The 24,369-nt window shown below is 45.2% G+C and overlaps 1 protein-coding gene across 3 annotated transcripts in view; it reads left to right on the plus strand.

Moving 5' to 3' along the window:
- The window catches only part of FGF12 (fibroblast growth factor 12), a 222,727-nt gene extending 205,156 nt beyond the window's left edge, over positions 1 to 17,571 (plus strand). For all 3 annotated transcript variants that reach the window (XM_058843906.1, XM_058843903.1, XM_058843905.1), the window contains 2 exons: positions 8,149 to 8,347; positions 17,050 to 17,571. In XM_058843906.1, the coding sequence (XP_058699889.1) occupies positions 8,149 to 8,347; positions 17,050 to 17,168 (318 nt within the window). In that variant the 3' untranslated portion in view covers positions 17,169 to 17,571. The remainder of the gene's footprint in view (positions 1 to 8,148; positions 8,348 to 17,049) is intronic.
- Positions 17,572 to 24,369: the final 6,798 nt, after the last annotated feature.

Raw genomic sequence — 24,369 nt, forward strand, 5'->3', positions numbered from 1 at the left:
AGAGATCAGAGGTTCAGAGCATCCCATCTGGCTGTGTTTCTAGAGTTCTTACATTATTATTTTTCTTTATAGTTATTTCAGGCTTTAGCAGATGAGGCAGTACGATGCTAATTTAGGAAATCTGTTTTTCTTGTATGCAACTAACATATCTTCATCTAGTGCCATCTTGTCTCATGATCATTATGTCTGAAAGCAAAAATGTATTTCTGGATGGTGTTCTGGAGTAAGCAGAGTTGATAACATTGTTAGCAATTTCAGACACTTTGTCAGGAGAACAGAATGTAGAGAAGACAATAGATGAATTGGGATTCACAGGTTAGAAATTATCCTGGGATTTCACCAGATCCCCAGGCTGCCAGGAATGCAATACCAGAGACATTGTGTGAGGAAAAACCCCTTTGTAGGAAGCAGTTGCTTTCCTGGGAGAGCAGTGCTGCACTGGATGGGCCAAGTGCCACATGAGTGAGCTGTGATCACTACCCCAGGTCATAGCAGTCCAAACTTTCAGAGGCTTTAAAATTCCAGCCTGAAATAAGAACCAAAATTAAAAAAAAAAATCAATCAAGTAATTTCCAAATATACCTTACATTTTAAAAGGAAAGGATGAAAATTTCCCCTGTCCAACCATGAATTTGAATTTGGGGTTCAAGAAAAAGTAAAGCAAAGGATAAAATATGTGCCTTGCTCATTGTGCCACATGAATGAGCAGCTCGATGTGCTGACTTCTGCAGGTGTCACTGCACATGGAGGCATGCAGTCATTGGTACCCAGGCCTTACTGACAGAGCTGTTCTCTCATGCAGTCCCCCCAGGCTCTCCAGGGAGGTGTGGAAGTGAGCAGCCTGGCTGGAAGAGACATCCCCAGTTATGTTCTTCTCAGCAATCATTAAGCTGAAAGCTGTGTTGCTGTGAGGCTTGCATGAGCAGCTCACCAAATGCCAATGCAGTGAATTTTGGCATTTTATGAAGTACTTGGTGAAAAAGGCCAAGAGCTGAAAGGAAAAGAACACAATATTGAGCTGTGGTGGGATGGTCAGGTCTGGATTAGGATCCCCAAAACTCATTTGCTTTGTAGCCAAAGGGAGGAGGCCGTGGCTTGTGTGGATCTGTGTGTGCTCACTGTGATCAAGCACACATGGTTTATCTGGGGTGAAATAGCTCAGTGTCTTGCAGAACCTACCACAGGTTTTGGTCAATACTCTGCTGCGTGCTGGGCAGATGTCCTTGCTGCTGCAGGACACCTTGGGCATGTCCATGCTGCAGTCACACCTTTGTCTCCAGCAGTCCTCAGTGATGGTGATGTGAATAATTTAATCAGACCTTGAACATTAAAAGGTGCTTTAGGACAACCTTTGTCCACATATAAAGATCTGCAGCCTAATTACAGGGGCTTGTCCAGCACTTGGGGTTTTTTTGCCTGTCTAGGAATATTGCATTAGCTCACAAGACAAAGCAGATCTGCACTCCACTTCTTGGGTGGGCACTTTACAGGGAAGCCAGCTGAACAATTATTTACCTTGAGTACAGAGAGTTCCCACAAGAGTGCAGGCAGATAGCCTTCTAGTTAAATTTTCAGAGGCAGTAAGTTAGGTGACTTGGTAATGCTGTTTCCCAGCTCCCAGAGCTGGAGAACAGACCTGCATGGATGATGATTTATTTGAAAATGTGTTCCCTCCAGCCCACAGATGGTCCAGGCGGAGTCAGAATGCTTTCAGATACCATATTGCCTCATCAAGTGAATCTCTACCCTGCAGCGGGGCTGTACACTCCCATATAGCAGCTTGTTATTTTAAAATGTATCTGCTCTCTCCTACTTCTAAAAGGCCACCAAGAAGACTTGTCACCAATCTTTTACGGAGCTAGAAGGGGGAGGAAGAGTGGAGTGTGAAGAGTAGAATATCACCTGCCATCTGGACAAAGATGTGATGAGATGTAAAGTTTGGATGCACATTTGTGGTTCTTGATCACATGCCAGGAGAGAGCTCAGCTACAATTATTTTAAAGCATTTCCAGACAGATGCAACCCTAGGTTGGGGAGAAGCTACACTGAGGCAGGTGGGCACTGAACTGCGTGGGACTCTGTGCAAGGCATCTCTGCCTGTGGCAGTGCTCCAGGGTCTGCACAGGGCTTATCCTGCAAATGGAATCTCTCTGGTTGAAGACCTGTCCTGGCAATAAGAGTATGCCAGGATCAAGTGCTGTTGTATGAGGTTTGTGGTCACAAATTCTCAAAGACATAGTCTCTGAGCTTCCAGGGGTTTATATGGGAGTTGAGCATTTGCACTCAATGTGGTAACCCAAATGTCTTCAAGAATCTGGTGTCTTGCACATCCGTATTTATTTCTGAATACTGAATTCCATAGTGCTGTTAGCATCAGAGGAGTGTTGATGAAACCCTGCCCTAACTGAGGTCAGTGGGGAATGTAGAATGGGCTTTGCTGGGTAAAGAGCACCATAAAACAGATGCTCTTCTATAGTGTCATCCTCTTCCCTGGGATGGAACAGTGCTTATACAGACAAGTGAACACAATCCAATCATTCCATGCTCTGCCTCCGCAAAAACAGTGAAATGCCACTGCTGATAGCTGTGCTGATATTTATGATTCCTACTTAATATGTTTTAAATGAGTTGATGAGCTCTTAAGTATTAACACCAACATCAGTAAGTATCCTGAGCCAGATTCTCTGGGAGGGAAGCCTTGCCATGCAATAGACTATGGTGCAGTTTAGTGCTTTTATCCCATCTGAAGATCTGGCTCAGTAATTGTGCAGAACGTAAAAGAGAAACCCATAAGTGCTGTAAACAAAGGAAAACTGTTACTCTGGGAGTGTGTTAGTTAGATATTTCAACACTCATAATTAACATCCCTTTCCTAAACTGTGACACAAACTACTTACAGAATGGGTTTTTTCTTTTATTGCTGCTAGTTTCAGTGACTAAATTTATTAAGTCATTAGGTTTGCTTGTGGATATGTGTATTTGCTGTTCTCCTTTGGGTTATAATAAAAGGAGATCTTGGAAAAAAAAAAGAGATCTTTATTTATCTGGCAATTTTGGGAATGTTTGTAGGGAAATGGTGAGCAATATGAACAAAGCTGCCCAGTCTGGGGAGATGCTCAGTGAGCAGCTGGGTTTGAATACAACAGCAGCTTGTGACGGTTTCCTGCTGGCTTTCCCTGAGCATTGCACATGGAAACCTGTCACCATTTCTGCCATGATCTGGGGACAACAGGGGCTTCTGGGGAGCAGATTGCTGGCTCTCATCATCAGAAACCAGAAGCACCATGCTGTTGTTTACTTGGGACCCCTTTTTTTGCAGCTCCTGGCTGAGGATGCTCAGTGGCAGGGCTGCTGCCAGGCTGGTATGGCAGGGGCTGGCACTGTTCTCTTGAGCAGCACCAGGGCTGTCTACTGCCCTGGCAGCACTGTGGTTGAATCAGGGCTACAGCACTGCTGGGTTGACATTTTTTGAAGGAGCTGAGGTCTCTGAGGGTGTCAGTGCAGCGCTGAATGCCCTGCAGCTTTGTGCCCACAGGTTTGACAGCATTGCCTTTGCACCAATGTCTGTGGAACTTGCCCAGCTTTACAGAAATACAAAGGAGAGCCCAGTCAAACTTACTGTGTTCAAAGAGGTTGGGTTTGGTCTACCTGACCAGATCAGGTGAAAGCTGAGGTGAATTAGAAAAAAGTCTGCCCTCTCACAAACCACTGCCAGTCTGTGCTGTAGTGAGGGATGGATGGGCCCAGACATTCCCAACCCAGAACAAACCAGCTCTAGTGATGCAGAGGTTGGCTTGTTACTGGGAGTCACATCCACATTTCCAACTGCAGATGGCAGGAGACACTACTAGGATGAAGGATAAATGAAGCATCTTGGTTTTCTAATCCAGAAATAACTTCTGGGGCAATCTGTGGTACCTTATACCCTCCATGAGCAGGTCTGACACACTGAATCCCCCCTGATGGCAGATATATCCATTTAGCTCCTGTTGGTTCCAAGTGTCATTGAATGTGATCCCCTTTTTTTTCTGTGTGATAGCTAGCTACTGTGTTAATTTGATTTTTTTTTAGACTGTGAAATTTCCAGTAAAACTACAGTTAGCACAAACCAGACCTATGTTTGTTTTTTCAAAGCAAATCTAATTACTTTTCTTAATACAATTGCCTTTTGTTCAAGGGACTGGATTGAGATGTAAAAAGCAAGTTGCAAGCAGACACTAATCATTTTGCATGTAAATCACTAATGTTTCTTTTGCAAATCTTTCATGCAGGTTTTTAGTTTAACAATTAAAAAAAGAACTGCTTTTCCAAGCCACTTTCAGTAATATCTGTTGACACTAAACAAAATACCTCAGGCTCTAAATCTTCAAATGGTAAACAAATAAATGTATTTATTTACTTTCTATGCAAAAATTATTCAGTCAAAGACATGTTTCACATTGAGTTAAATTGAGAGAATCTTTCTTTTCTACAAATCACAAGCATATTCTTTAATGAGAAGAGCTGGTGGGCTTTCTGAATGAGCTGAGTTCATGACAGTCCTGCCAAGGGACGTCTGTGGACTTTATGCAGAAAATAGAGTCACTGTTTATTTCTTTGTTTAAAGACTGAAAAAAAAGACTGGTGATTAAAAGATAGAAGCCATCTGTCCTCTCACTGTCTTGTACCTGGTCATGCTATTTCAGTTGAGGAGAGAGTTGGAAAAATAATTGAGTGGGACTCGTTATAACCCTGTTTCCAAAGGTCCCTGCAGCAAGTGGGGAAGTGAAGTGGTGCTCATGACCCCAGGGCTTTACCATAACATTACCTCTGGGGCAGGATATCCTTATGTCCTGTCAGAAGCACAGGGGGGCACAGCCTGAGGATCCCTTTGCTGTGTTTACCCACTCTTTATCTGAGATGAAGAGAAAGTATTGGACTCCAGATCTGCCCACATAGCACATTTCATCAACAGTGAATTTATCTTATAAACAAAACCAAACAAATAAAAAAAACCCAAATTGTGCATGCCCTAGAGGTCTGGTCAATAGATCAATGATTTTTTTAAAAAATACCTTCTGTTATCTCAAATAACTGTCTCAGATAACTCAGATTTCTGTCTGTGCAGCAGTGGCTGCTACAAACTGCTTTGTTATTGTGAATCCTGTATTGCTCATCTGCACTTCTGTCTTTCTTCCCAGCTCATCTCAGCCTAAGACAACTGAAACAGCAGTTCCCACCTGATTCAGCATAATTGCACAATTAATTTTGACAGTGGAGCTTGTAGAGAGGTTCTGCCATTAATATCCCGATAGCCTTTTGTTATTGGTAGCCCCAAAACTGACAGCAAAAGGTGTGTGATGAAACTAAATGATGCAGTGTAGCTGAAGACTGGCCATGGGGCACCCAGGAGACACCAGTGAAGAAAAACATAAGGGTTTGCATGTTAATGAGATTTACAGGACATTCTAAAAATCCTCAGGCAGTGCTTGGAAGAGTGGGCTGTGTCCTGCTCCTCTGCCCTGTCTGCTCTCTGGTCATCTGGTTCTTTCTTCATCCTCCTGCTCTTTGTGTCAAGTCCAGGGTAGTGCCCACAGAGATTACTGCTGCTCAGACCTGTCAGGACCCTGGGACATGTCAGTTTGGTGGCAGGATGAGCAGTGTCCCGTCGGTGTCTGTCTCCACGTGGCACAGTTGTTGCTGGTGAGATGAGGTACATAAGAAGAAGGGTAATAGTGGATAAACCCAGTATTATTTAACTAGAACTTAGCTGTTAGATCTGTGGGTTTTCTAAGCTGCTGAATGGACAGAGCTGGGGTGTTTCATAGCAGTGTTGCCATGGTTCATAACCTGAAGTGCTGTTTCAACTGAATCATGGGAGATGAGGAATCAACCAGCCAACTCACACAACAAATGGGATGCTTTTATTTGCTTGTGGGGGACTGTAAACATTTAAAGGAAATCAATAGATTTTTTCTTTATGTTTTAAAATCTTCATTACATTGATGTCTTTACATGCATTTGCTTTAAAATAATATAAAAAATTTGTTGGTTTATTGGTACAAGTGGGTATACAATACAGCATCTGTTTTATGAACTACTGCTGCATGTCATAAAATATTATACTGCAGTAATTTTAAAACAGATATTGAGCTGAAAACTTAATTTGTAATAACTTTTAATTAAAATATATTTTTTTTCTTTATGAAACTACGTTCTCAAAATTCATTAGATTTTATATTTCTTCTTCATTGAAAATAGCCTTAGTTCCATGTTTAGGTCAAGTTGGGAGTTATCTTTCACAGCTTGCCAACTTTTTAGTCCCTCTAAAGGGAATTTCCGTGATAAGTTTTTACTGATGGGGTAATGAAGGCATAGGAAAGGGGATTGAGTTGTCCAGTTTGGTTTGAGAGCTGCTGCCTGGCTGGGCCTGGTGCCAGGGAGTGCCCCTGAGCCAGCAGTTCAGAGGCAGCTCCTGCAAACCCAGCTCCCAGGTGAGCTGTGCCTTCCCAGGCAAGACAAAGCCTGGAGATAAAGGGCAGATTTAAGGAATGCTTAAACACTGTTCTTTTGGGAAGCTACTTCAAACACCATTTTATAGTGCTCTAAGTCATCTAGATCTCTCTTAACTTGTTTCACTCTCTTTTAAAAATATTTATTTCTCTGGCAAGAAGGACTCCCTCAGATAAGGCAAAAAGGCTCGTTTTGCTGATGGTATTTTTACCTGTGTGGTGCTAATGATTGATGCAAAATTCACGTGTGCAGCACAGCTCTGTGCTTTCTGCTGTGCTTTATCTTCTGTAGCTTCAAGCCTGCCAGTCTCTGCGGGTCTGTTGCACACTGGATTTATTGTCACAGCAGCAACACTTTATATAACCCCCAGATCGCTTGGAAACAGGTTCCTGAGTGTTGCTGAATGTTCAGAATGTTTGCTCTTAAACAAGAGGTCCGCAGTAAATACATGGCATTACTCCAGATGCTGTGCTCAGATGTTGGTCATGGGTTTTCCATTGGCAATGCTGAAGAAGTTCCCCAAGACTTGGGAGTGGCAAAGGTTTGGGAGGGAGCATTACTTGCCTGTAGAAAGATCTGCCTTCGCTCACAGGCCTCAGAAATGCCTTGTCTGGGACCTGTAAAAAAGGATTTTTTTGCTGAAACAATTTTGCTCTAGAAAATTAATTTTCATTGTGGATTGAAGCTTCATTGCAAGAATATTTTTTAGAAAATTAGTGGGAGAATTTGTTTGGTCAGGATAAGTTTTCTGCTCAATATCGAAGTCTGGGAACCAAACCCAACCCACTAGCAACCACATATGACTCACTGAAGGTTTGGGAACCTGCTGTCACAGAATCCCCTGGCTAGCCAGATCTTTTAAAAGAGGTTTAATGTTTCTCTGTTGTGAAAATCTTGAATACTGGGACATAACAAAGGGACTTCATGCAAAGCCAGCACAAGTGGCAAAGGCACAGCCACTCCCACAGCCATCACAGGCTCAGGGGATGTCCTGGACACATCCATATGTGCTCTGCTCCGGGGCAGGTGTGGAGATGCTTCTTGGTACCTGCAGAAATACTTATGCCAGAAATATTTAAAATTACTTCTTTCTCTTTATTGAAAGATTTCCAGGCTTTGTGCCAGCATTTCCTCACACTGCTTTTGAAATTAAATGGTTTACTTGCTTTTATACTCTCATTTATTTGAATCCTCTTAAATGGTTCAATAAACTGCCCTTTGCCTCTAAGAATTTGAATATTTTAGACAACAAGCATTGTACATTTGCCCATCATAGGGAAAGTATGAGCAAAACCAGGGGAAGGCATCAGGAACAGCAAGGCTATCTCTGCTTCTCAGCTCTTTTTTAGTTTCTTTTGCTTAGTATTTCAGTCTAAATCCTGGCGAATTTCTGCATTCTCCTGCATGTTTTTCATGCCTGTTCACTGCAGGCTGTTTTGCAGACCATAGCTCTGCCAGGGAAGGAGAGCCTTGCCTTTCAGCCAGGAGTTGTCTAGATGGGTGTTATTGCTGGGAACTGGCATTGCTGATGCCTGTTGTTTTCTGTTGTTAACTGCAATGCGTGACCATTGTGTATCACTCAGTGATGCCTAATTCAGAAGATCAGTGATTAATTCTTCCATTGCTTTTTCTTCTTCTCTCTTTCTCTTACTGCAGGATGTTTTTACACCAGAGTGCAAATTTAAAGAATCTGTCTTTGAAAACTACTACGTTATTTATTCTTCCACGCTGTACCGGCAGCAAGAATCCGGACGAGCGTGGTTCCTGGGACTCAATAAAGAAGGTCAAATTATGAAGGGAAACCGAGTGAAAAAAACCAAACCCTCATCACATTTTGTACCCAAACCCATTGAAGGTATGGAATCTGTCCTCTTTCTCACTCAGTGGGGTTTGGGTAGGGGGAGTTAGCAACTTCACAGTTGGCGTTTCCTGGGTGGGGATATTGGACTTTGAGACCTGAAAGCAAGAAGAAATATTTGTAGCATTTTAGATAAATGCTGGGCTGCACTGTTAGTATTTCCTCTGCTTTCCTTCTAGTCTGAAACGGGTTTCTTAGCTTTGGGGTGCTAAAGAATGAATTTAAAAGCCCAGAAACACAAGAAATTACTGCTAAAGGAAAGCAGACAGCAGCTCCAAAGGAATGTGATGCAGTAGTGATCATAATGTTGCCTTCTCAGAGGATTTTGCCAGTGTATTTCAGTAGGTTTCCAGTCCCATATAGAGTCAGTAGAGACAGGATTTATCTCACCTGATTTTAGACTTTGACACTCTACTCATAGTAACAGAAAAAAAATGGGTCCTACCAGCACAGCTGTGGATGTTCTTTTTATGTCTACCCTGAGATAACTTAAATCTGTTTTTCCTCATACATAAAGACATCCTAGTTAATCACTGGGGGGTAGAGTTGTTGTCCAAAGTTAGATGGGATGTTGTCATGCCATGTCTTTGTCACAGTGTGGGGCTTCAGTGAAAGTCATGAAGTTCTGCCCTCCTGCTGATGCCTGTACACTCTCTGAAGTGTGCCTTAGGCTCCTGCCAGGATATTTTGCTTTTTGTGGGCTGGCCCCTGATAAATTGAGAGATAGTGTCATAAGCGTGTACTTAACAGGTACAAATTTGATTCTGGAACAATACTTCTTATCTGTTGCTTGGGAAAAGCTCTACTTTTTATCCCCAAACTAAGTATGCATTTCTGACCCCATCTTAGTCCTGCCATTTGTCCCCTTCAGGGACACAGTGGCCTGGAGCTGGCCTTGGCTGCACTGCTCTGTGCTCCCTCTCACTCCCCCATGTTGGCTGTGGGAGAAGGGTTGAACTGATGCTCTCCTAAGAGGTACCACTCACAAGTAGTGGAGGTCACAGCTCACTCCATGCAGCAGTGGCCTTTGAAAAAGCTTCCCAGCTCAGGGGCAGGCAGTTGTGAGGAAAAGGCCATCTGAAACAAAGCACAAGAGAAATTCAGTGCAGCATTCCAAGAGTATCTGTGGCCTTTGCACAGGAAATGGAAATGCTGAAAGAGCAGAGAATGGCCTGGAGCTGCTTGTCCTGTGCTTGTTTTCAGCAGCTTTTCTGCAGCCAGGAACCTTTTTTGTTTATCTGAACCATTAGCGGGTTTGGTACCCTAAGCCCTCGTGTTCTGCTAAGGAACAGGGCCTGCTTCAGGCATGGGGTTGGTCAGCAGCTTCTCTCTTGCCTTGACCATGAGGAGAGTCTTTTACAAGCACCAACTTTCACAGCTGGGTTTCCACGTCCTTCTGGTATTTCTTTGCTGCCTGGATGGGCATTGACACTGATCAGTGGGATCCTTTGAATCCAGACTTCTTTTTTAATCCAGCATGTATGGTGTCTGCTGAACAGCTCAATAGTTTCCTTCTGCATGCATTAAACTAGGCCATTCCTGTGGCTCTCCTCATGGAAAGCCTTGCCTTAACAGAGCTGCCTGACCCACAGCAGAGATCTCATTTCAGCAAATGCCGCTCTGGCTTTCATTTTGAATAACCCAGCCCAGCCCGAGAGCTTCCCTTTCCCGCAGTTGCCTCCTCCCACACTTGCTTCAATCACAGCTGTCACATAACCTCCCGAGCGAGTGAGCGCTTTGGAAGTTGGCAGCCAAATTAAGGGCTCCTCCACTCCTTCCCTCCTCCACATGCTTTGCAGTCAGGCTTTGTGAGCGCTGCTGCATCAAAGAGCTGGCAGTCTCCCAAGCCAAGGCACGTGTCAGCTTCCCAAAGCATTCAGCTGTCTGGGACTGTGACTCCAGACGGACGACTCTGTTCCCAAGCCTGAGATTCATTGTAGGTAGCAGAGGCTTGCGGGGAGGGTTGGAGTAAAACGCGCTCATCTCCACGTGACTTCTCTGCACCGCATCCATCAAAGTCCCTGCGAGCAGAGCTTGCAAGCAGAGATGTTACTGAAAAGGGGCAATTCCTGCCCTGTTTTAACAGCTCCTTCTCTTTGTTATGACTCCAAGGAAATACTCAAAGCGCTCTCCTGCTGTATTTGCATGTCGGTTCTGCAGAATGCTGTGGCTTGCCCCAGTGTGTGGGCTTTGCTGCTTATTCAGGACACAGCTTCCATCCACAGGAACTTTGCAGCTTCCATCCACAGTCACACCCCCAGGTTTCCTGTTGCTGGTTACCACCACCAGCATTAGCCCTGCCACGTGATGGCTGACACAGGAATGTGTGCAGGGAGGAATCTGTTCCCCCTGGGAAGGAGAGGAGCCACATCCATTGCTAGGAATCACTACACCTACCACTCAATGGCAGTTATCTCTGAGATGAAACTTCCCAGTTGTTTCCAATGTACAGAAAAATTGTGCAGCAGTTTAGTGAAGAGAGCGTTCACAGGGAAGGGAAACAGAAAAAAGCCCAGATTTCTCCCCAAGCTCATTTGGCTCCCATTGCTTCATCCTGGTCTCTGAATTCAGAAGTCTCCTTGAAATTGCAAGTGGACGGCAAACTAATATATAAATAAGAAATGTCCTCACAGATAATTTCTAAGTGCTCATGGGAGCACATATGCATATATACACAGTGGTATCTGTGTATGAGTATGTGTTATCTGTGGCTTTTAGCAGCTACGTCTTTCTGCTGTGCTAAACACAGAGTGTTTTGACTCATGTATATTGGCAGGATGCTGGAGGTATTTTGTACAAAATTCAGTAGATACCAACTGGAAAAGTTTTGGGTTTTGGTTGGTAGGAGTTTTTTTAGTTTAGTGTAGGTAGGATTTGTTTGTTTTTGGAAATAAGATTAAGCTTAATCAATATGAAAGCACAAAAAACTTCCTAAGTAACACCAGGGGAGACGTTAAGTTCCTCTCCCATCTGTGCACAGGCAAAGCCAAGGCAAACAGCCTGGTAGGCAGCAGTTGATGTACTGTGTGGTGCCAGTTTTGCTTCAAAACACACATACGCAACACATTTCTTTCGATATTTTTATTTCTGATCACTGATTATTTGAGCTAAATGAGCCCTAAAGGGAAGACATCAAGATTGAACTAGACTGCACAAGAAATCTGCTTGAGTATAATTGTCACTTGGACAACAAGTAATCTTTGAGAGAAGTTTCAGTCTCTTCCAGTGTCTGTAATGATTAGTGCTGGAACAACCCTACCATCCACAGTGTCTCTTGTTCTTCCAAATATCCAAACCCATCTCAAACAATGTGAGAAGTTTCCAGTCATTTAAGTAGGAATATTATCAGATGCTTACTGTGGATGTGCTCTATTATTTATATTTCCTTGTCCTTGAGGACATCATTTCCAAATGTAACTCTCCCAGACTTACATTTTTTCTCTCTCCTGGCCCAAACTAGAAAACATTTAGGGTGGCGAATCTGGCCACAGAAGCAGAAAACTTCCTCCATCTAAGTCAGCAGAGCAGCCCCTAACTCTGAATTTATGGCACTTCAGCCCTCATGATATGAACATGTCTCAGATACAAAGCTGACCTGTTAATGGCAAGTCTGGGTCCATTTATTACCACTGATGAGTATCCAAGCAGCCAGGTCTTTCCCAGTGTCATTCCTCAGGGAAATAACATCCAAGTTTTGTTAAGGCAGAGTGCTCAGACTTTGTAAAGAAGTACAAGACACTGTTGACTAGGAAAATGCAGTAGGCCTCATGAAAATGCTTCAAAGGTAACACCTTAATGCATAGAGTAATAGAAGTCTAGAGTTGGAAGGGACCTTAAAGAACATCTAGTCCCAACCCCCTGCCATGGGGAGGGGTGCCACTCTCTCTGGATCAGGCTGTTCAGGACCTCATCCAGCCTTGCCTTGGACACTTCCAGGGAGAGGGCATCTACAGCTTCTCTGGGTAACCTGTGCCAGTGCCTCACTGCCCTTGCAGAGAAGAATTTCTTCCTGATGTCTAACCTAAATCTCTCCTTTCTTAGTTTAAAAATATTCTCCCTTGTCCTATTACTACCTGCCCATGAAAAATGTCACTTTCCCAACATCCTAAAAAGTATTCTTAAAAAATCAAACCTCAAAATCTCTACACTTTGTAAGTCTTTGCTAACACAGCTCTTCTCTTGGGTCTGTCTTCCAGGTGGGCAGGCTTTGGTAGGTTTTTTATCCCACACTAACTCACTTGCTCATCTATCAGACTCTTGATCATCTTATTAGATGGCAAATGTGATGTGTTTTAACTGTGATTTTGCTAGGCTTTTTGCCATCCTGTGCTCCCTTTCTTATCTGAACAAAGTGTGATTCCACCTGGCAGCATCCTTCACATTTTACCACCAGACAGACACGAGCTCACATGCCTCTGAAATGCATCAGCTGGGATTTAGAACACGGTAATTAGAGGCATAAAATGAGGGTGCCTAATCACTCACTCCCTGGTGCCCCTGAGTGCTGCTGCTCAGGCAGTTAATTCCCTGTACAGAAGCATTGGCAAATACAGCTGCCCGGGCAGATACTGACACCCAGAACTGTGGTACCTGTCAAGGCAAGGAGCCTTCTCTGGGCTGCTGCCAGAGGATGTGCTTCCAGCCCTTCCCAGATCCAGCCAGGCACCGTTGGGCACATGGTGACCTGCAGGGCTGCCCACCTGCTGAATGGCAGCTTAGAAAAATTTTGGTTCCTCCAGACTTGCAAGGATCTGGAGCAAGGAAAGACACAGAGTGAAGACAGATGGAAAATATCTAATGTGCTTAATAAGCTTTTTGCCTTATTCTAGAGAAAGGAAATGGAGTTCGTTGCATCCCTTGAACCTCCTCAACTTGCAGTGATGCCAAGTGAGAAATGCTAGGGTCAGGACACAAAGTGATGCTTCCCAAACTCAGGCAGTCTCTGATGCCCAGGGTGATTACAGTGTCATCGTGTGGGTGGTGTGCCAGTGCCATGTCTGGGAAGCAGAAATGAGAGTGGGATCCTGTGCCAGCATGTAGGGAAGAGTTTGAGCTGTTTCTGGGTGACAGGCAGCCCCTTCCACACCTTTGCCTTCTGGAAGTATGGTCCCTGCCACCTCCTTCCTCCTCACTTGTACCCTCGGTCTCCTTCCTGATTGGCGAGTTTGTTCCTTGTGCAAATTGTTCCCTTGTGCCTGTGAGTGGCAGGCGCTGCTGGTTCACAGGGCAGCAGGGAATCGAGAGCCACGAGAACCAGACATAGGCACAGCTCCACTGCACTCACCCCCTTCCATTAATGCCTGCAGCTCTTCAGCAGATCAAGCTAACAGCACTTTCCAATTAAAGCATGAATATGGATGTGTTGATTGGAATCTGGGGCATAGGAGCTGATTATCTGATTGAAACTCCACAGCATTAGCTTGGTTTTCAGACATTAAGGGCTGTATTTGGCTTGGTGTGTGGGTGTGGGTGGGTGGGAGAAGCAAGGCAAAGCAGGGAGGGAACTCTTGTTCTAGCTGAATTGCTCATCCTTGCAAAGCTCCTTGTGCTGCATGCTCCAGCAGACCTCCCAGGCATCCGGGCATGAGTGTCACACCGCTGCTGCTTTACATCGGTGCAGGTGACAGGGAAGTGTGTCTACACACACACAAACACACACACACACAGAGGGATCCCAAAGAGACCTGCCAGTGAGTCTGCAAGTCCTGGACCCCAAAGATGTACTTTCAAAACTGGGAAGATCTGGGCACTCACAACAGTCCATTTGCAAACACCCCCTCCCCAGTCCATGACTAACATCTCCCTGCGTGAGTCACGCTCAGACTTCCTCTGTACAAAGAGGAACAAGCTGCAGTCCAAGAGCCGGTGTTGCACAACATGTTGGGCTGTCCTTGAAGCCCTGTGCCTGTGCAGATGTAGGTGTACACACCTGTGTGCCACAGTGCAGGGGGTTTATAGCCCTGCTGAGCCATGGCCACAGCTCAGCACATGTGCACAAGCCTCTTGAGTAGGAGAATATCCAGGCATCTCTTGTGCATGATGCCTTGTAAGTACTGCATACACTGATCCTGTAGGTGTATCTAAATACTGAAAATATGCTTGTCCTATACTGCTACAGATTTTCTGGCATGGGCTGTTGGCACAGCCTGTCTGCTACAAAGGCTTTGACAGCTTTGTCTCAAAAACTCAATGTGAGCAGTCTCCAGCCATGCCCCACATCAGTCTTAGTATCATGCACTAGACTGGAAGATAAACTTATAATTCCTGCCCTATTTGCTTGCCAGGTACAGGGTTTCCTTCATTTGTAGGGGAAAATATTGTTTATTTCTGTAGCCTGGTTTATATTCTTTACTCTGTGGGCCTTGTTAGCAGCTCAAGGTTTTTACCCAAAAGCTGTGGTGAGAGGCAGGGGGTTGAGGAAAGGCAGTATGCCATGGTGCTGCTGCAGCATTCATCTGTGCTCAGTCCTTGTAGTTAAGCATCTGACCCAGCCTGATGGGTTACTGGGAATAGGTGTGGGTGAGATGAGATTGGTACCTGCAGCTGTCTGGGGGAAGAACTCATGGAGGTCCCTCCAGCTCCAGCTTGGGACCAGAGAGGTCAGGATGAAGGCAACAGTGCACCTGAGACAAAATTTTGTGTACGGAATGTCAGGGGCACTGAGACAACACTGGCACAGATACATCATTCTGCTGGGCAAACATCATATCCGAGAATAAGGTGAGTCACAGAAGTGATGCACATCCTCAGTGCTATCCAAAGACTGCAACTCAGGATGAGAAATCACAAGGGCACAGGTTTTCCTCAGCTTAACCATTTCATACTTTCTTTAGGAGTTTATTGGGTACTTTGCCACAACAAGGAAATTCACCATCACCATGTTGTTGAGTGACACTCCCCAAAGTGTGAGAGGGGTAGCTCAGGGGTGAGAGGGGATGTGAGAGCCCTTTTCCATCTGTTGCTGCCATGCTACACATTTTCCTTGCAGCATACAGACAGCATCCATTGTCTGGGCCTGATGGGCAGTCCTGGCAGGGCTCATCCTGGCTCAGACCCATGGGACAACTCCTTCATTTTCTTTGTTTTTCTAATTTTCATGAAAGAAAATGGCTCCAGTAGCAATTTCAGCTTTGCTGGGAGGCCCAGTGTGTGTGTGTGTATGTGTATGCGTGTTTAAACTGCTTTGAAAGCCTTGCATGAAAAATACTCTCTGGGAAAAGTAATATTTTTTCACTACTCATATATTCAATTCAATATCCCTCCTATTAATACACAGTTGACTGCACTTTATCTCTGCCTTGTATGGTTGCACAGTGCTGTAACTGTTTATCTAGTCAGGAGTAAAAACACAGAGCAATAATGTCATTTTCAGCCTACCTCTAATTGCTGGGATTTATTTGAAAATCAGGGGAGATTATTGATACAAGCACTTACATTGCCTTTTATACATGGGGTGGTTTTTTCCGTTTCTCCGAATAATTTTTAAAGTTTTGCTCTTGTTGGTTATCGAGAACCAAACCCTGATAGGCTCTATCCTGTGTTCGAGCTCTCTGCCATTGTTTGTGATGTGACAACTTCACAAAATGAAGCAGTACACAATCATTTCTTCGTTTCCTAATTTTTGCAAAGATCTGGACATGACATTTGCAGTCTGGACCTGTCTTATGTTCTCAGCTCCACTGTGCCTGTCCTTGAGATGCCTCACTCTTACAATCTCATTTGCACCCTTCCACATTTGCAGTGAGCTCATCAGGGCTGCTGTCCTTGGTGTGAGCAGCGCATGCCCCTGCTCTGGCACATCTCACATGGCACAAGGACAGTCGTGAGGACTTGATCCATGTGCTGAGTTGGATAAATGCTTTGACCTGCCCAGGACGTGGGGATGAGCCATGCCTTGGGCAGACATTGCCTTCCCCGGCTGTCTGGACTCCAGCAAGTACATTTTTGTAGGACACACACTGCCTAGCCAGGGTCTGGAGAGAAGGTGCCCTCGAGCCACCCTGTTCTCAGGTGCTGCCAGACGACCACAGAAAGCTGGGACAGCTCCTGACTTGCTGTCACTGAACTCATCCCATGTGTCTGCTCACAGCCCTGACCTTGGCTGGCTGGCTTTGATTTACAGAGGAATAAATAGGAAGTGCTGAGAGCAGACCTCGGCTCTTGGCCGATGGAGCCACATGGGCTTGAGTCACCACTTCAGATCCACAGCTCAGCACCCAGAGCGCTTGCATGGCTCAGATGCAGGTGTAGATTTGATTCAGGTCTCTAAAGGGCTTTTGTTGCAGGTCAAGGGCTGGGAACCGGGTCATTCTTGGACCTGTTGTTAGATGATAATCAGCATCTCAAGGCAGTACTTGGTATTGTGAGCTACAATGTTCATTTTATATATATGAATATAACATGGAAAAGCTGTAAAGCACATGAAATCTAGAAAGCTTTATCTGTGAGCAGTTAATCTGCTGTTTCTCTCTACCTTTGAAAGAATACAGAGACAGAAGCAAATGGCAGCAGGGGCAGGTAAACAGATCCTGCTTGGTAACACAATCTGCTGCTGGGTCAGTAGAGGTTTTGTAAGTGTGGGTATGTGTGTGTGTTTGTAATGGGGCTGGAATTCAGCATCATATACAACGAAATAATTTGTTATGGTTATGACTGTCTGTGACTTCAAGGCTGCTAACAGGTGTCTCTTCTGTTTGCAGTGTGCATGTACAGAGAGCCATCGCTGCATGAAATTGGAGAAAAACAAGGACGCTCAAGGAAAAGTTCAGGGACACCAACCATGAACGGAGGCAAAGTTGTTAACCAAGACTCGACATAGCTGACAAATACCCTCCCTTCTTCCAACTCCTCCCCTCCCACCCACCTACCCACCCCACCTGGCGAAACCACACTGAGACGATGACAACTGAGCAAGGCAGGACCTACCGGTAGTGGCTTGGAGTGTGAACTCCAGAATCTTTCTTTGTGTAGGACGAGAAAATCGAAACCCAGATCCTGCCTGTTGAAACGTTTTAAAAAACAACAACAACACAAAAAAAGTGAAGAAAAAATGTTTTAAATCAGGACTCCATTAACATTTTCAAAAGCAAACTGTTTGCTCTGTGATCAAAGGGGGAAAAAAATCTCATCTCTGCATAATAATAATAATAATAATAACAACTAATAAATATAATACTAATACTAATAATAATAATAATAAAGATGTTACCTTTAAAAATAAAACAAAGCTTTTGGAAAATTGAACTTAGCATATGATGTGCAACAAACACATGGGAATTACATCCTGTGATTTTCTGTCTTATCCTTTCACCTCACGTTCACACCACTGTTTTTAACATCCTTGCTTCCCTGGGGATGGATGGGATTTTTCACAAAGCAGGAAAGGTAGGGGTGCATTATGACTGTGTTTGCTCTGCTATCAGTAAAATATGGCCTGCCCGAATTAGGAGCCTGACAGTTATGGGCAATGAAGTAGCTACTCTTTATTCAGTCTTTTCCATCTACATTCAAACCCTGCATAGTTATTTGTTGCTAATGTCACTCCATGAGTACGTTTGACCCAAGTCTGGCATTTTATGCCTTTTTATCATAATTATTTATATTTATAGGCTTGTTTTACTGTATTAGTTGCCAGGGGAATTTCAGAAATGGGTTTTCAGGTCTCACAGGATGAAGTGATCATATTTATTAGGGTAGAGTTAGGAGATAAAGGGCAGGAGGGATAGCTGCTTGCTTTAAAATATGAAAGAGATGAAGAAATGCTGCTGAAATCTTTGCTGTCAGATGGAAATGTTAAGGCATGTGCTATATGAGAGGGTAACAGGATTTCAGCAATGGAAATAGGGATGTGGGGATGGGATGTGCCTAGGAGTGAGAAGGTGTAGGGGGAACATGGGGGGTTGTGCCTGTCCAGTTGTGCCAGGGTAAGGACATCTCCTCCCAGCAGCTGGGATCTCCCTAAATGTTCTGCCTCCACACATACCACACATGTTCATAGCAGAGGCTGCAAGCCCTCCAGTCCCCAGCCTTACCACTGTGATGGTGTGAGGCCCCTGTGATGCTGGATATGGGTGTGGGCATGAGTCTTGGCAGTGCCAGGCTGCAGATACTGGAGCAGTACTTCAGAAGTAATGAATTCCCACATGGGGAAGGGCCAGGAGAAGGGCAGTGGGGTGAGGGATGCCCAGTGCTAAGCCCACCTGCAGCAACCAGGGCTTTAGTGGGGGCGGGCAAGGCTCTCCCTGTCAGGCGCTTTCTCTCCTTGTGGGCAGGGGCTCAGCAGTGAACCCTCGCTGTGGGGTGGGACTGAAGCAGGGCAGTGTGGGCTGGTGCCCCGTTAGAGATCACACACACCAACTCCAGTCTCTGACCACCTTTGCTGCCAGGGCCTGCAGGCACCACCAGCAGCAGTGATGGAGCCGCTGTGACAAAAACAGGCACTGCCCTGGCTGAGGGGCCTGGGAAACCTTTGCTGCTCAGCCATGGGCACAGGTCCTGCAAAGGGTGAAAACAAAAGGAAAAAACAATCACCCAAGGACCTGGAGAGGGGGCAGAATGGTTCTTTGTTCACAGGCAATCAGCCTAAAGCCTTGCGGCTACGGGCAGGGTGGGCGTTTGCATCACTCATAACAGGCACCTGTGAAATTCCAAATACCACCTTAATGCTGGAGGCTCCTGTGGCATCCCAGCCAAGGCCTCAGCTGGCTGGCAGCCACACAGGCAGAGCTGCTGCCGGGAGTGCCAGGGCTGTGCCAGGGCTGGCCGTGATGCTCCTGCAAAGGCACTTGGGCCTCCCTCCCCACACACGAGGAGGTGCTGGGGCGCGTCAGGGCTCGGTGAGCGGCTGCGTACGGGAAGCAAAGAGACAGCCAAAATCTCAAGGTTATGGAAGACTCCCAGGATCAGCATGAAGGAATGAATTTCAAGCATGTCCTTTTGTGTTTTGGGAAAGCTGAAACCTTGAAATAAAGAGCCTCTTGCCATGGCTCTGCTGCCCAATGCTGCAGCTACAGCAGGCATCATGTCAGTGACTTACTGCTGCCCTCCAGCCCCACAACACTGGAGCAAGGTCACTAACACATGTTCAGATTGGGAGCACACACACAGCCCCAGCTGATGTAATTCACTGCCTACATTTTAGTTCCCTCACAAACTAGAGAGCACCCCAAATTAAAGGATCCCTGGAGATGTGTACACTCAAAGAAATGGAGTCTCAAGGCCAGTATGTTGAGCTATCAGGTTCCTGAACTATCAGAGTCACCAAACACCAGGCCATGGTTAAGCACTGAGCCACAGCTTTTCCAGCTGCCCTAGTGGAGGGAAAGCCCAGCACCTAGCACAGGACAGAGCACCCCCAGCACACCTTGATTCCACACACCTCTTCTGGGCCCAGCCATGGGCAGCTTGCCAAGGCCATTGATGTAATCTAGAGCAGCTCCAGCATGAGAGACTAAAAATTGATGTGGCCTTATGTGCAGGATACCCTTTGTCTAAGCCCCAAAAACCTGTGGGCAACAGCAGATCCAGCTCCACCATGTGCTAATTTTCCCATTGTGGGACTCACCACTTCCCCCATTGGGCTTTTGCCTTGTTAATAGTCTTTGGCCAAATCATCACAAGAATCCCTGGAAATGCCAGATTCAGGCCTAAACATCAAAATTATCTGCTCCTTTGTTCCATGGTGTTTGAGCTAATAACTTTCATGTGACACTCACTGAGTTTGCCCACAGCGAAAGCCAATTGCTCCTGCTCTCACCCAGTGTCTGCACAACCTTGGAGCAGGTCTTCTGCCATGTGTTGAAATTGTGCTACCTCTTCTTCCTCCCTTCTTAACCATGAGCCACATATGATGGCACAAACCATGATAAAAACCCTGAGGAGATACTGGGTTTTTCCCTGACCTCGAGGAAGCTGCAAAAGTCATCTCACGATGTAATGCAGGGACTCCTGACATCACAATAGCCCAAAAACCAGTGAGGCTGCACAGCCCAGTGCACAGCATCCACCTGCACCAGCTGCTGACTGGGAGCTGCTTGGCTCCAGGTGCCCCAACACTCCCCAGATCCCTGGGAAAATCCAGGGGATCCACAGCTTGTAGATAACGTGTAGAGCTTCATACATCGGGGTTTTTTTACACAAGTGCCTTGCAAGCTCTGTCCCCAGGCCTTATCTCAGGGAGGAGATGTGGGTTTTCTTGATTATCCATCTGCTGCTTCCCAATTTTCAGGGTAAAAGGGAATCCACTGACAATTTTTTTTGCTTACTTTGAAGTTCCTACAGTCTCTTCATTGCTTCTCACTCTTCTTGCTCGGTGTTAAAGTCTTGATGAGTGATGTTTCTTTTTTCCCTTTCTTTAGCCACACATGCAGCAGCCATTTAGGAAGCTTTGTGACTCAGTTTAATGTTATAGTGACCACAACCCTTGTCTGGCTGCATGTGATACTAGCAGGACAAATTTCCTTGCTATGATGGCATGGCTTTGGGCAAACACCTAGCACAGAATAGTAAATGATAAAAAAGCATATTTTCATCTAACCTGGCCCATAGCTACTGTTAACTCTGGTAAGGCTACAGCAAACCTTTGCTCTCTGAGTAACAGATGCTGCTATAAAACACTCTGAGTATTAGAAATCCAGCAGCAGAAAATATGTCACAGAAATATGAGAACATTTAAAGCATTCATTTTGCTTCCCCCCATTTTTAATTGTGATGTTGGCATGGTTCTGTAAGTGCTGTGCAAAACATCCCCTCTCACCTATGCATCAAGGACAAAACCTGATAAAATGGCTCCAGTTTGGACCATAAGGATTTTTCTATGAAGAAAATGCAGAAAAAGCTACATCCAAGCATGCCATACTGTGCCAGCAAGTTCTGCCACAAGTGTCAGCACTGGCATGTGACAATGTGCTATAAAGCGAAGCTGACACTCAACAAAGCAATTTATGAAAGTTGTCTGTCAACAACATTTTTGTGTTTGCGCTCAGAGAGGTTCTGGCTGATAAAGGCCCACGCAATCCCTCAAGCTGTCACGGGCTTCACTTTACACCTTTATATCTTAAACTGCACTGATTGTGCACCAGGAGAGTTATTGCCCCAGAAAGGCATCATTGCCAGGCCCTGAGCAACGCTGAAGAGGAGATGGTGTAAGCACCCAAGGCTGAGCAGAACTAGCAGGAAACAAAGTGTGCTATCTCTCCTGGTTCCACGCCAGCAAGACTGCAGCCTGGAGGCATGATAGGCATGAAAAAACATCTTCATGAGGACCACACTTCCTAAAACAAAGAAGACATAGAATTCTCATTAGTTAAAGCACACAAACCCAACCTTTACTAATGGGCATGCTCTAAAATACTACTTTTAAAATGCAGGAGATGTTGGCCCCAAAACATGTCCAGCACTAAAACTCTGTTAATTGGGGTATAGTGTAGCCCTGATCCTAGATGGCAAGGATCAGTTTGTATGTCACTGCATCAAGGAAATTAAAAACAGACAAGAAAAGACACAAGTGAGTGTCTTCAGGGACAGATTTCTCTCCCAAAACTGAAACAAAATGTTTAGTTGCTGCTGTGGGATGACCCACTGCACATACCTAGGAGTAAAAGCAAAAGAAACAGCACTGCACTTCCTTAGCGAAGCAGAACTGTTTCCATGACATTCACGTTTTCCCTCTCCCACCACCAATGCTTCAGCCTTCAAGGCGATGGAAGGCTGTTTCCATGGAGCAGAAGGCATTAAGGCTCACATCCTCCTCACCTGCACGGAGTTAAGCTTGACTGCTCTGCTTCAGCTACTGAGTTGTAGTCATGGGCATCCTTCAATTTCCCCATGTTCTTCTTACACCTTTATTAATGGCAAAAAATCCACCCAAAAATTCCATAGCCAGGCTGATACATTTTTAGCATCATGTTTAAGAGCATGAACATCTCAAAACTGCTGATACATTTGTGACCACTAAGTTAAAGTTTAATAACTCCCATTTCAGGACAGAGGATTTCTATTCGTGATAGTTGCATAATGAAGTGCTGCATGCACAGAAAGTTGGACGTCTTCCCAGCCTGCCTTCCTCTTGTACTTCAGGCACCTTCTCTATAGTAAAGGAGGTCTAGGCCAGCGTGGCTCCATCTCACTGCAACATTCACCAGGAATTGTGGTGATGACACAGGGAGCTCACACAGACTCTGGAGCATTCCCAGCTGAGACAACTGGAGTTTCAGTGCAGAAAAATTTGACCTTCCATGGTCAAATGTCCTTTCTGGAAAGAACACGATCTCTCATCAAACAATTTCTTGAAAAGAAAGAAGGGGGGTTGTTTTATTCAAAACACTCTGGTGCAGGCACAGGGATAATCCATCTTTGGAAAATGCCATTGATGTTTATTGAGCAATACATATGGAAAAAAACAAGTCATTATCAATTATTTAAAAAAAAAAAAAAATAAATGTCTGGATATGGGATCTGAGGAATAGCAGAGGATAACCCTCCCAAGAGTCTATTAGGAATAGGTTATATATTGTTCCATTTTCCACGCTCAATACAATCACTGCCCCAATAATAGCTGCGTGCTGTGCTTTTCTCTATTCTAGTACAATTTTCCCCATGGGAACTAAATAACTCTGTTTAAATACTGAGCAGAGCTGGTAGAAGAAAGAGGATGGTTCTGCTGTGGTACCCTTGTGTGCAATCTGCATCTTAGAGAGCTGGTTACAACCCTTCTTTCTTACAGCTTGACAGAAGAATGAAGGGGCAGCACTGGGGAGGAGGAACATGTTGGTCAGTCCCACTAAATGACATTGTGAAGGAAAAATTGTGTCAGACTTAATTATTTCCAGAAATTAAGGCTTTGGTGAATTTCAATTCCTTGATCTCTAACAAAATTGCAGTAGAGAAGCAAACAGTGGATCCATCTTAGTTCCAGTCCCTAAGCAAGGACTTTGGTGACATTTAAGTCTCTATATCCAGCTCCTGGCTTGTCCTACATACAGTGATGGTTTCCTTTCTCAGAGCTCTGAGCTCCCTGGGGGATCCCTCAGTGAGTCCTTGGGGCACCCTGGCCCAAAGAGGGCAGAGCAGTTCCTGCTCAGGCAGCAGTGGGAACCAAACTGAGTGCCCTGCTCAGGATTTCAGCTGATGGCCCAAGCCAGAGGGCCTCCTCACAGACCCCTCCCCAGGGCACCTCATGGCTCCTCCAAACATGCCAGGAAAGGCAGGAAAACAAAGCTCATTGTCCTGAGCAATTCTGCTTCCCAGGACCCTGACTTGTGCAGAGCCCAAAGCAAGAACCCCAAAATCTGAGAGGCACAGCTGTCAGCTGCCCTGCCGTGCTGTTCCAGTCTGGGCTGTGGTGCCAGGAGCGTCCCTGAGCAGGGCTTAGGGGGATCACAAAGCTTATGAAGTGATCTGATCATGTGAGAACGGGACACTGCGAAGGTGAAGAGCTTCCAATTCCACTGTGCCTCACAGGGGTCACTTACATGCTGTGACTCTGACACTGCCACTTACTAATTTTATTTTCCAACTTACTGCACAAGCTGGCAAATCAAATAGTTTCACTCAATTCACCATTAAACAAAGAAGCAAGCCAGTGCACAGGGAACAAGCTTTACTTGACATCAACTCAATTTGAAGATCAAAAAGAGGTGTGTTTAACTTTGCATTATCTTCATTTTTTAATTTTCACTGGGTTTTGTTCTTCCTGCTATCAGACAGCACAGAAAGCAGAACTAATAGGGAAAACACTGACTTCTGCTGTGGGAGCAGAGAACGTTATCTCACAAACAGATGTGATACTCTGGTGACTCCCAGCTTCCTCTGGGCTTCAGATGAGGAGTTTTCACATGAGAATGTAAAGAATTTTCACAAGGTCCCAGTTAGGGCACTGTGAAACTTGTCCTTCACTGGCAAGTTCATATGATTCTCCCAGCAAGGTCAATGGGCTGACAGATAGGACCTAAATCTGAATTCAAACTGTGCATTCAGGGTGTGGAACCAGAACTTCCCTGGAAAAGCTCCCTATGGGTGCA

Source organism: Poecile atricapillus, chromosome 8 (genome assembly GCF_030490865.1).
Source record: "Poecile atricapillus isolate bPoeAtr1 chromosome 8, bPoeAtr1.hap1, whole genome shotgun sequence".
Taxonomy (NCBI): domain Eukaryota; kingdom Metazoa; phylum Chordata; class Aves; order Passeriformes; family Paridae; genus Poecile; species Poecile atricapillus.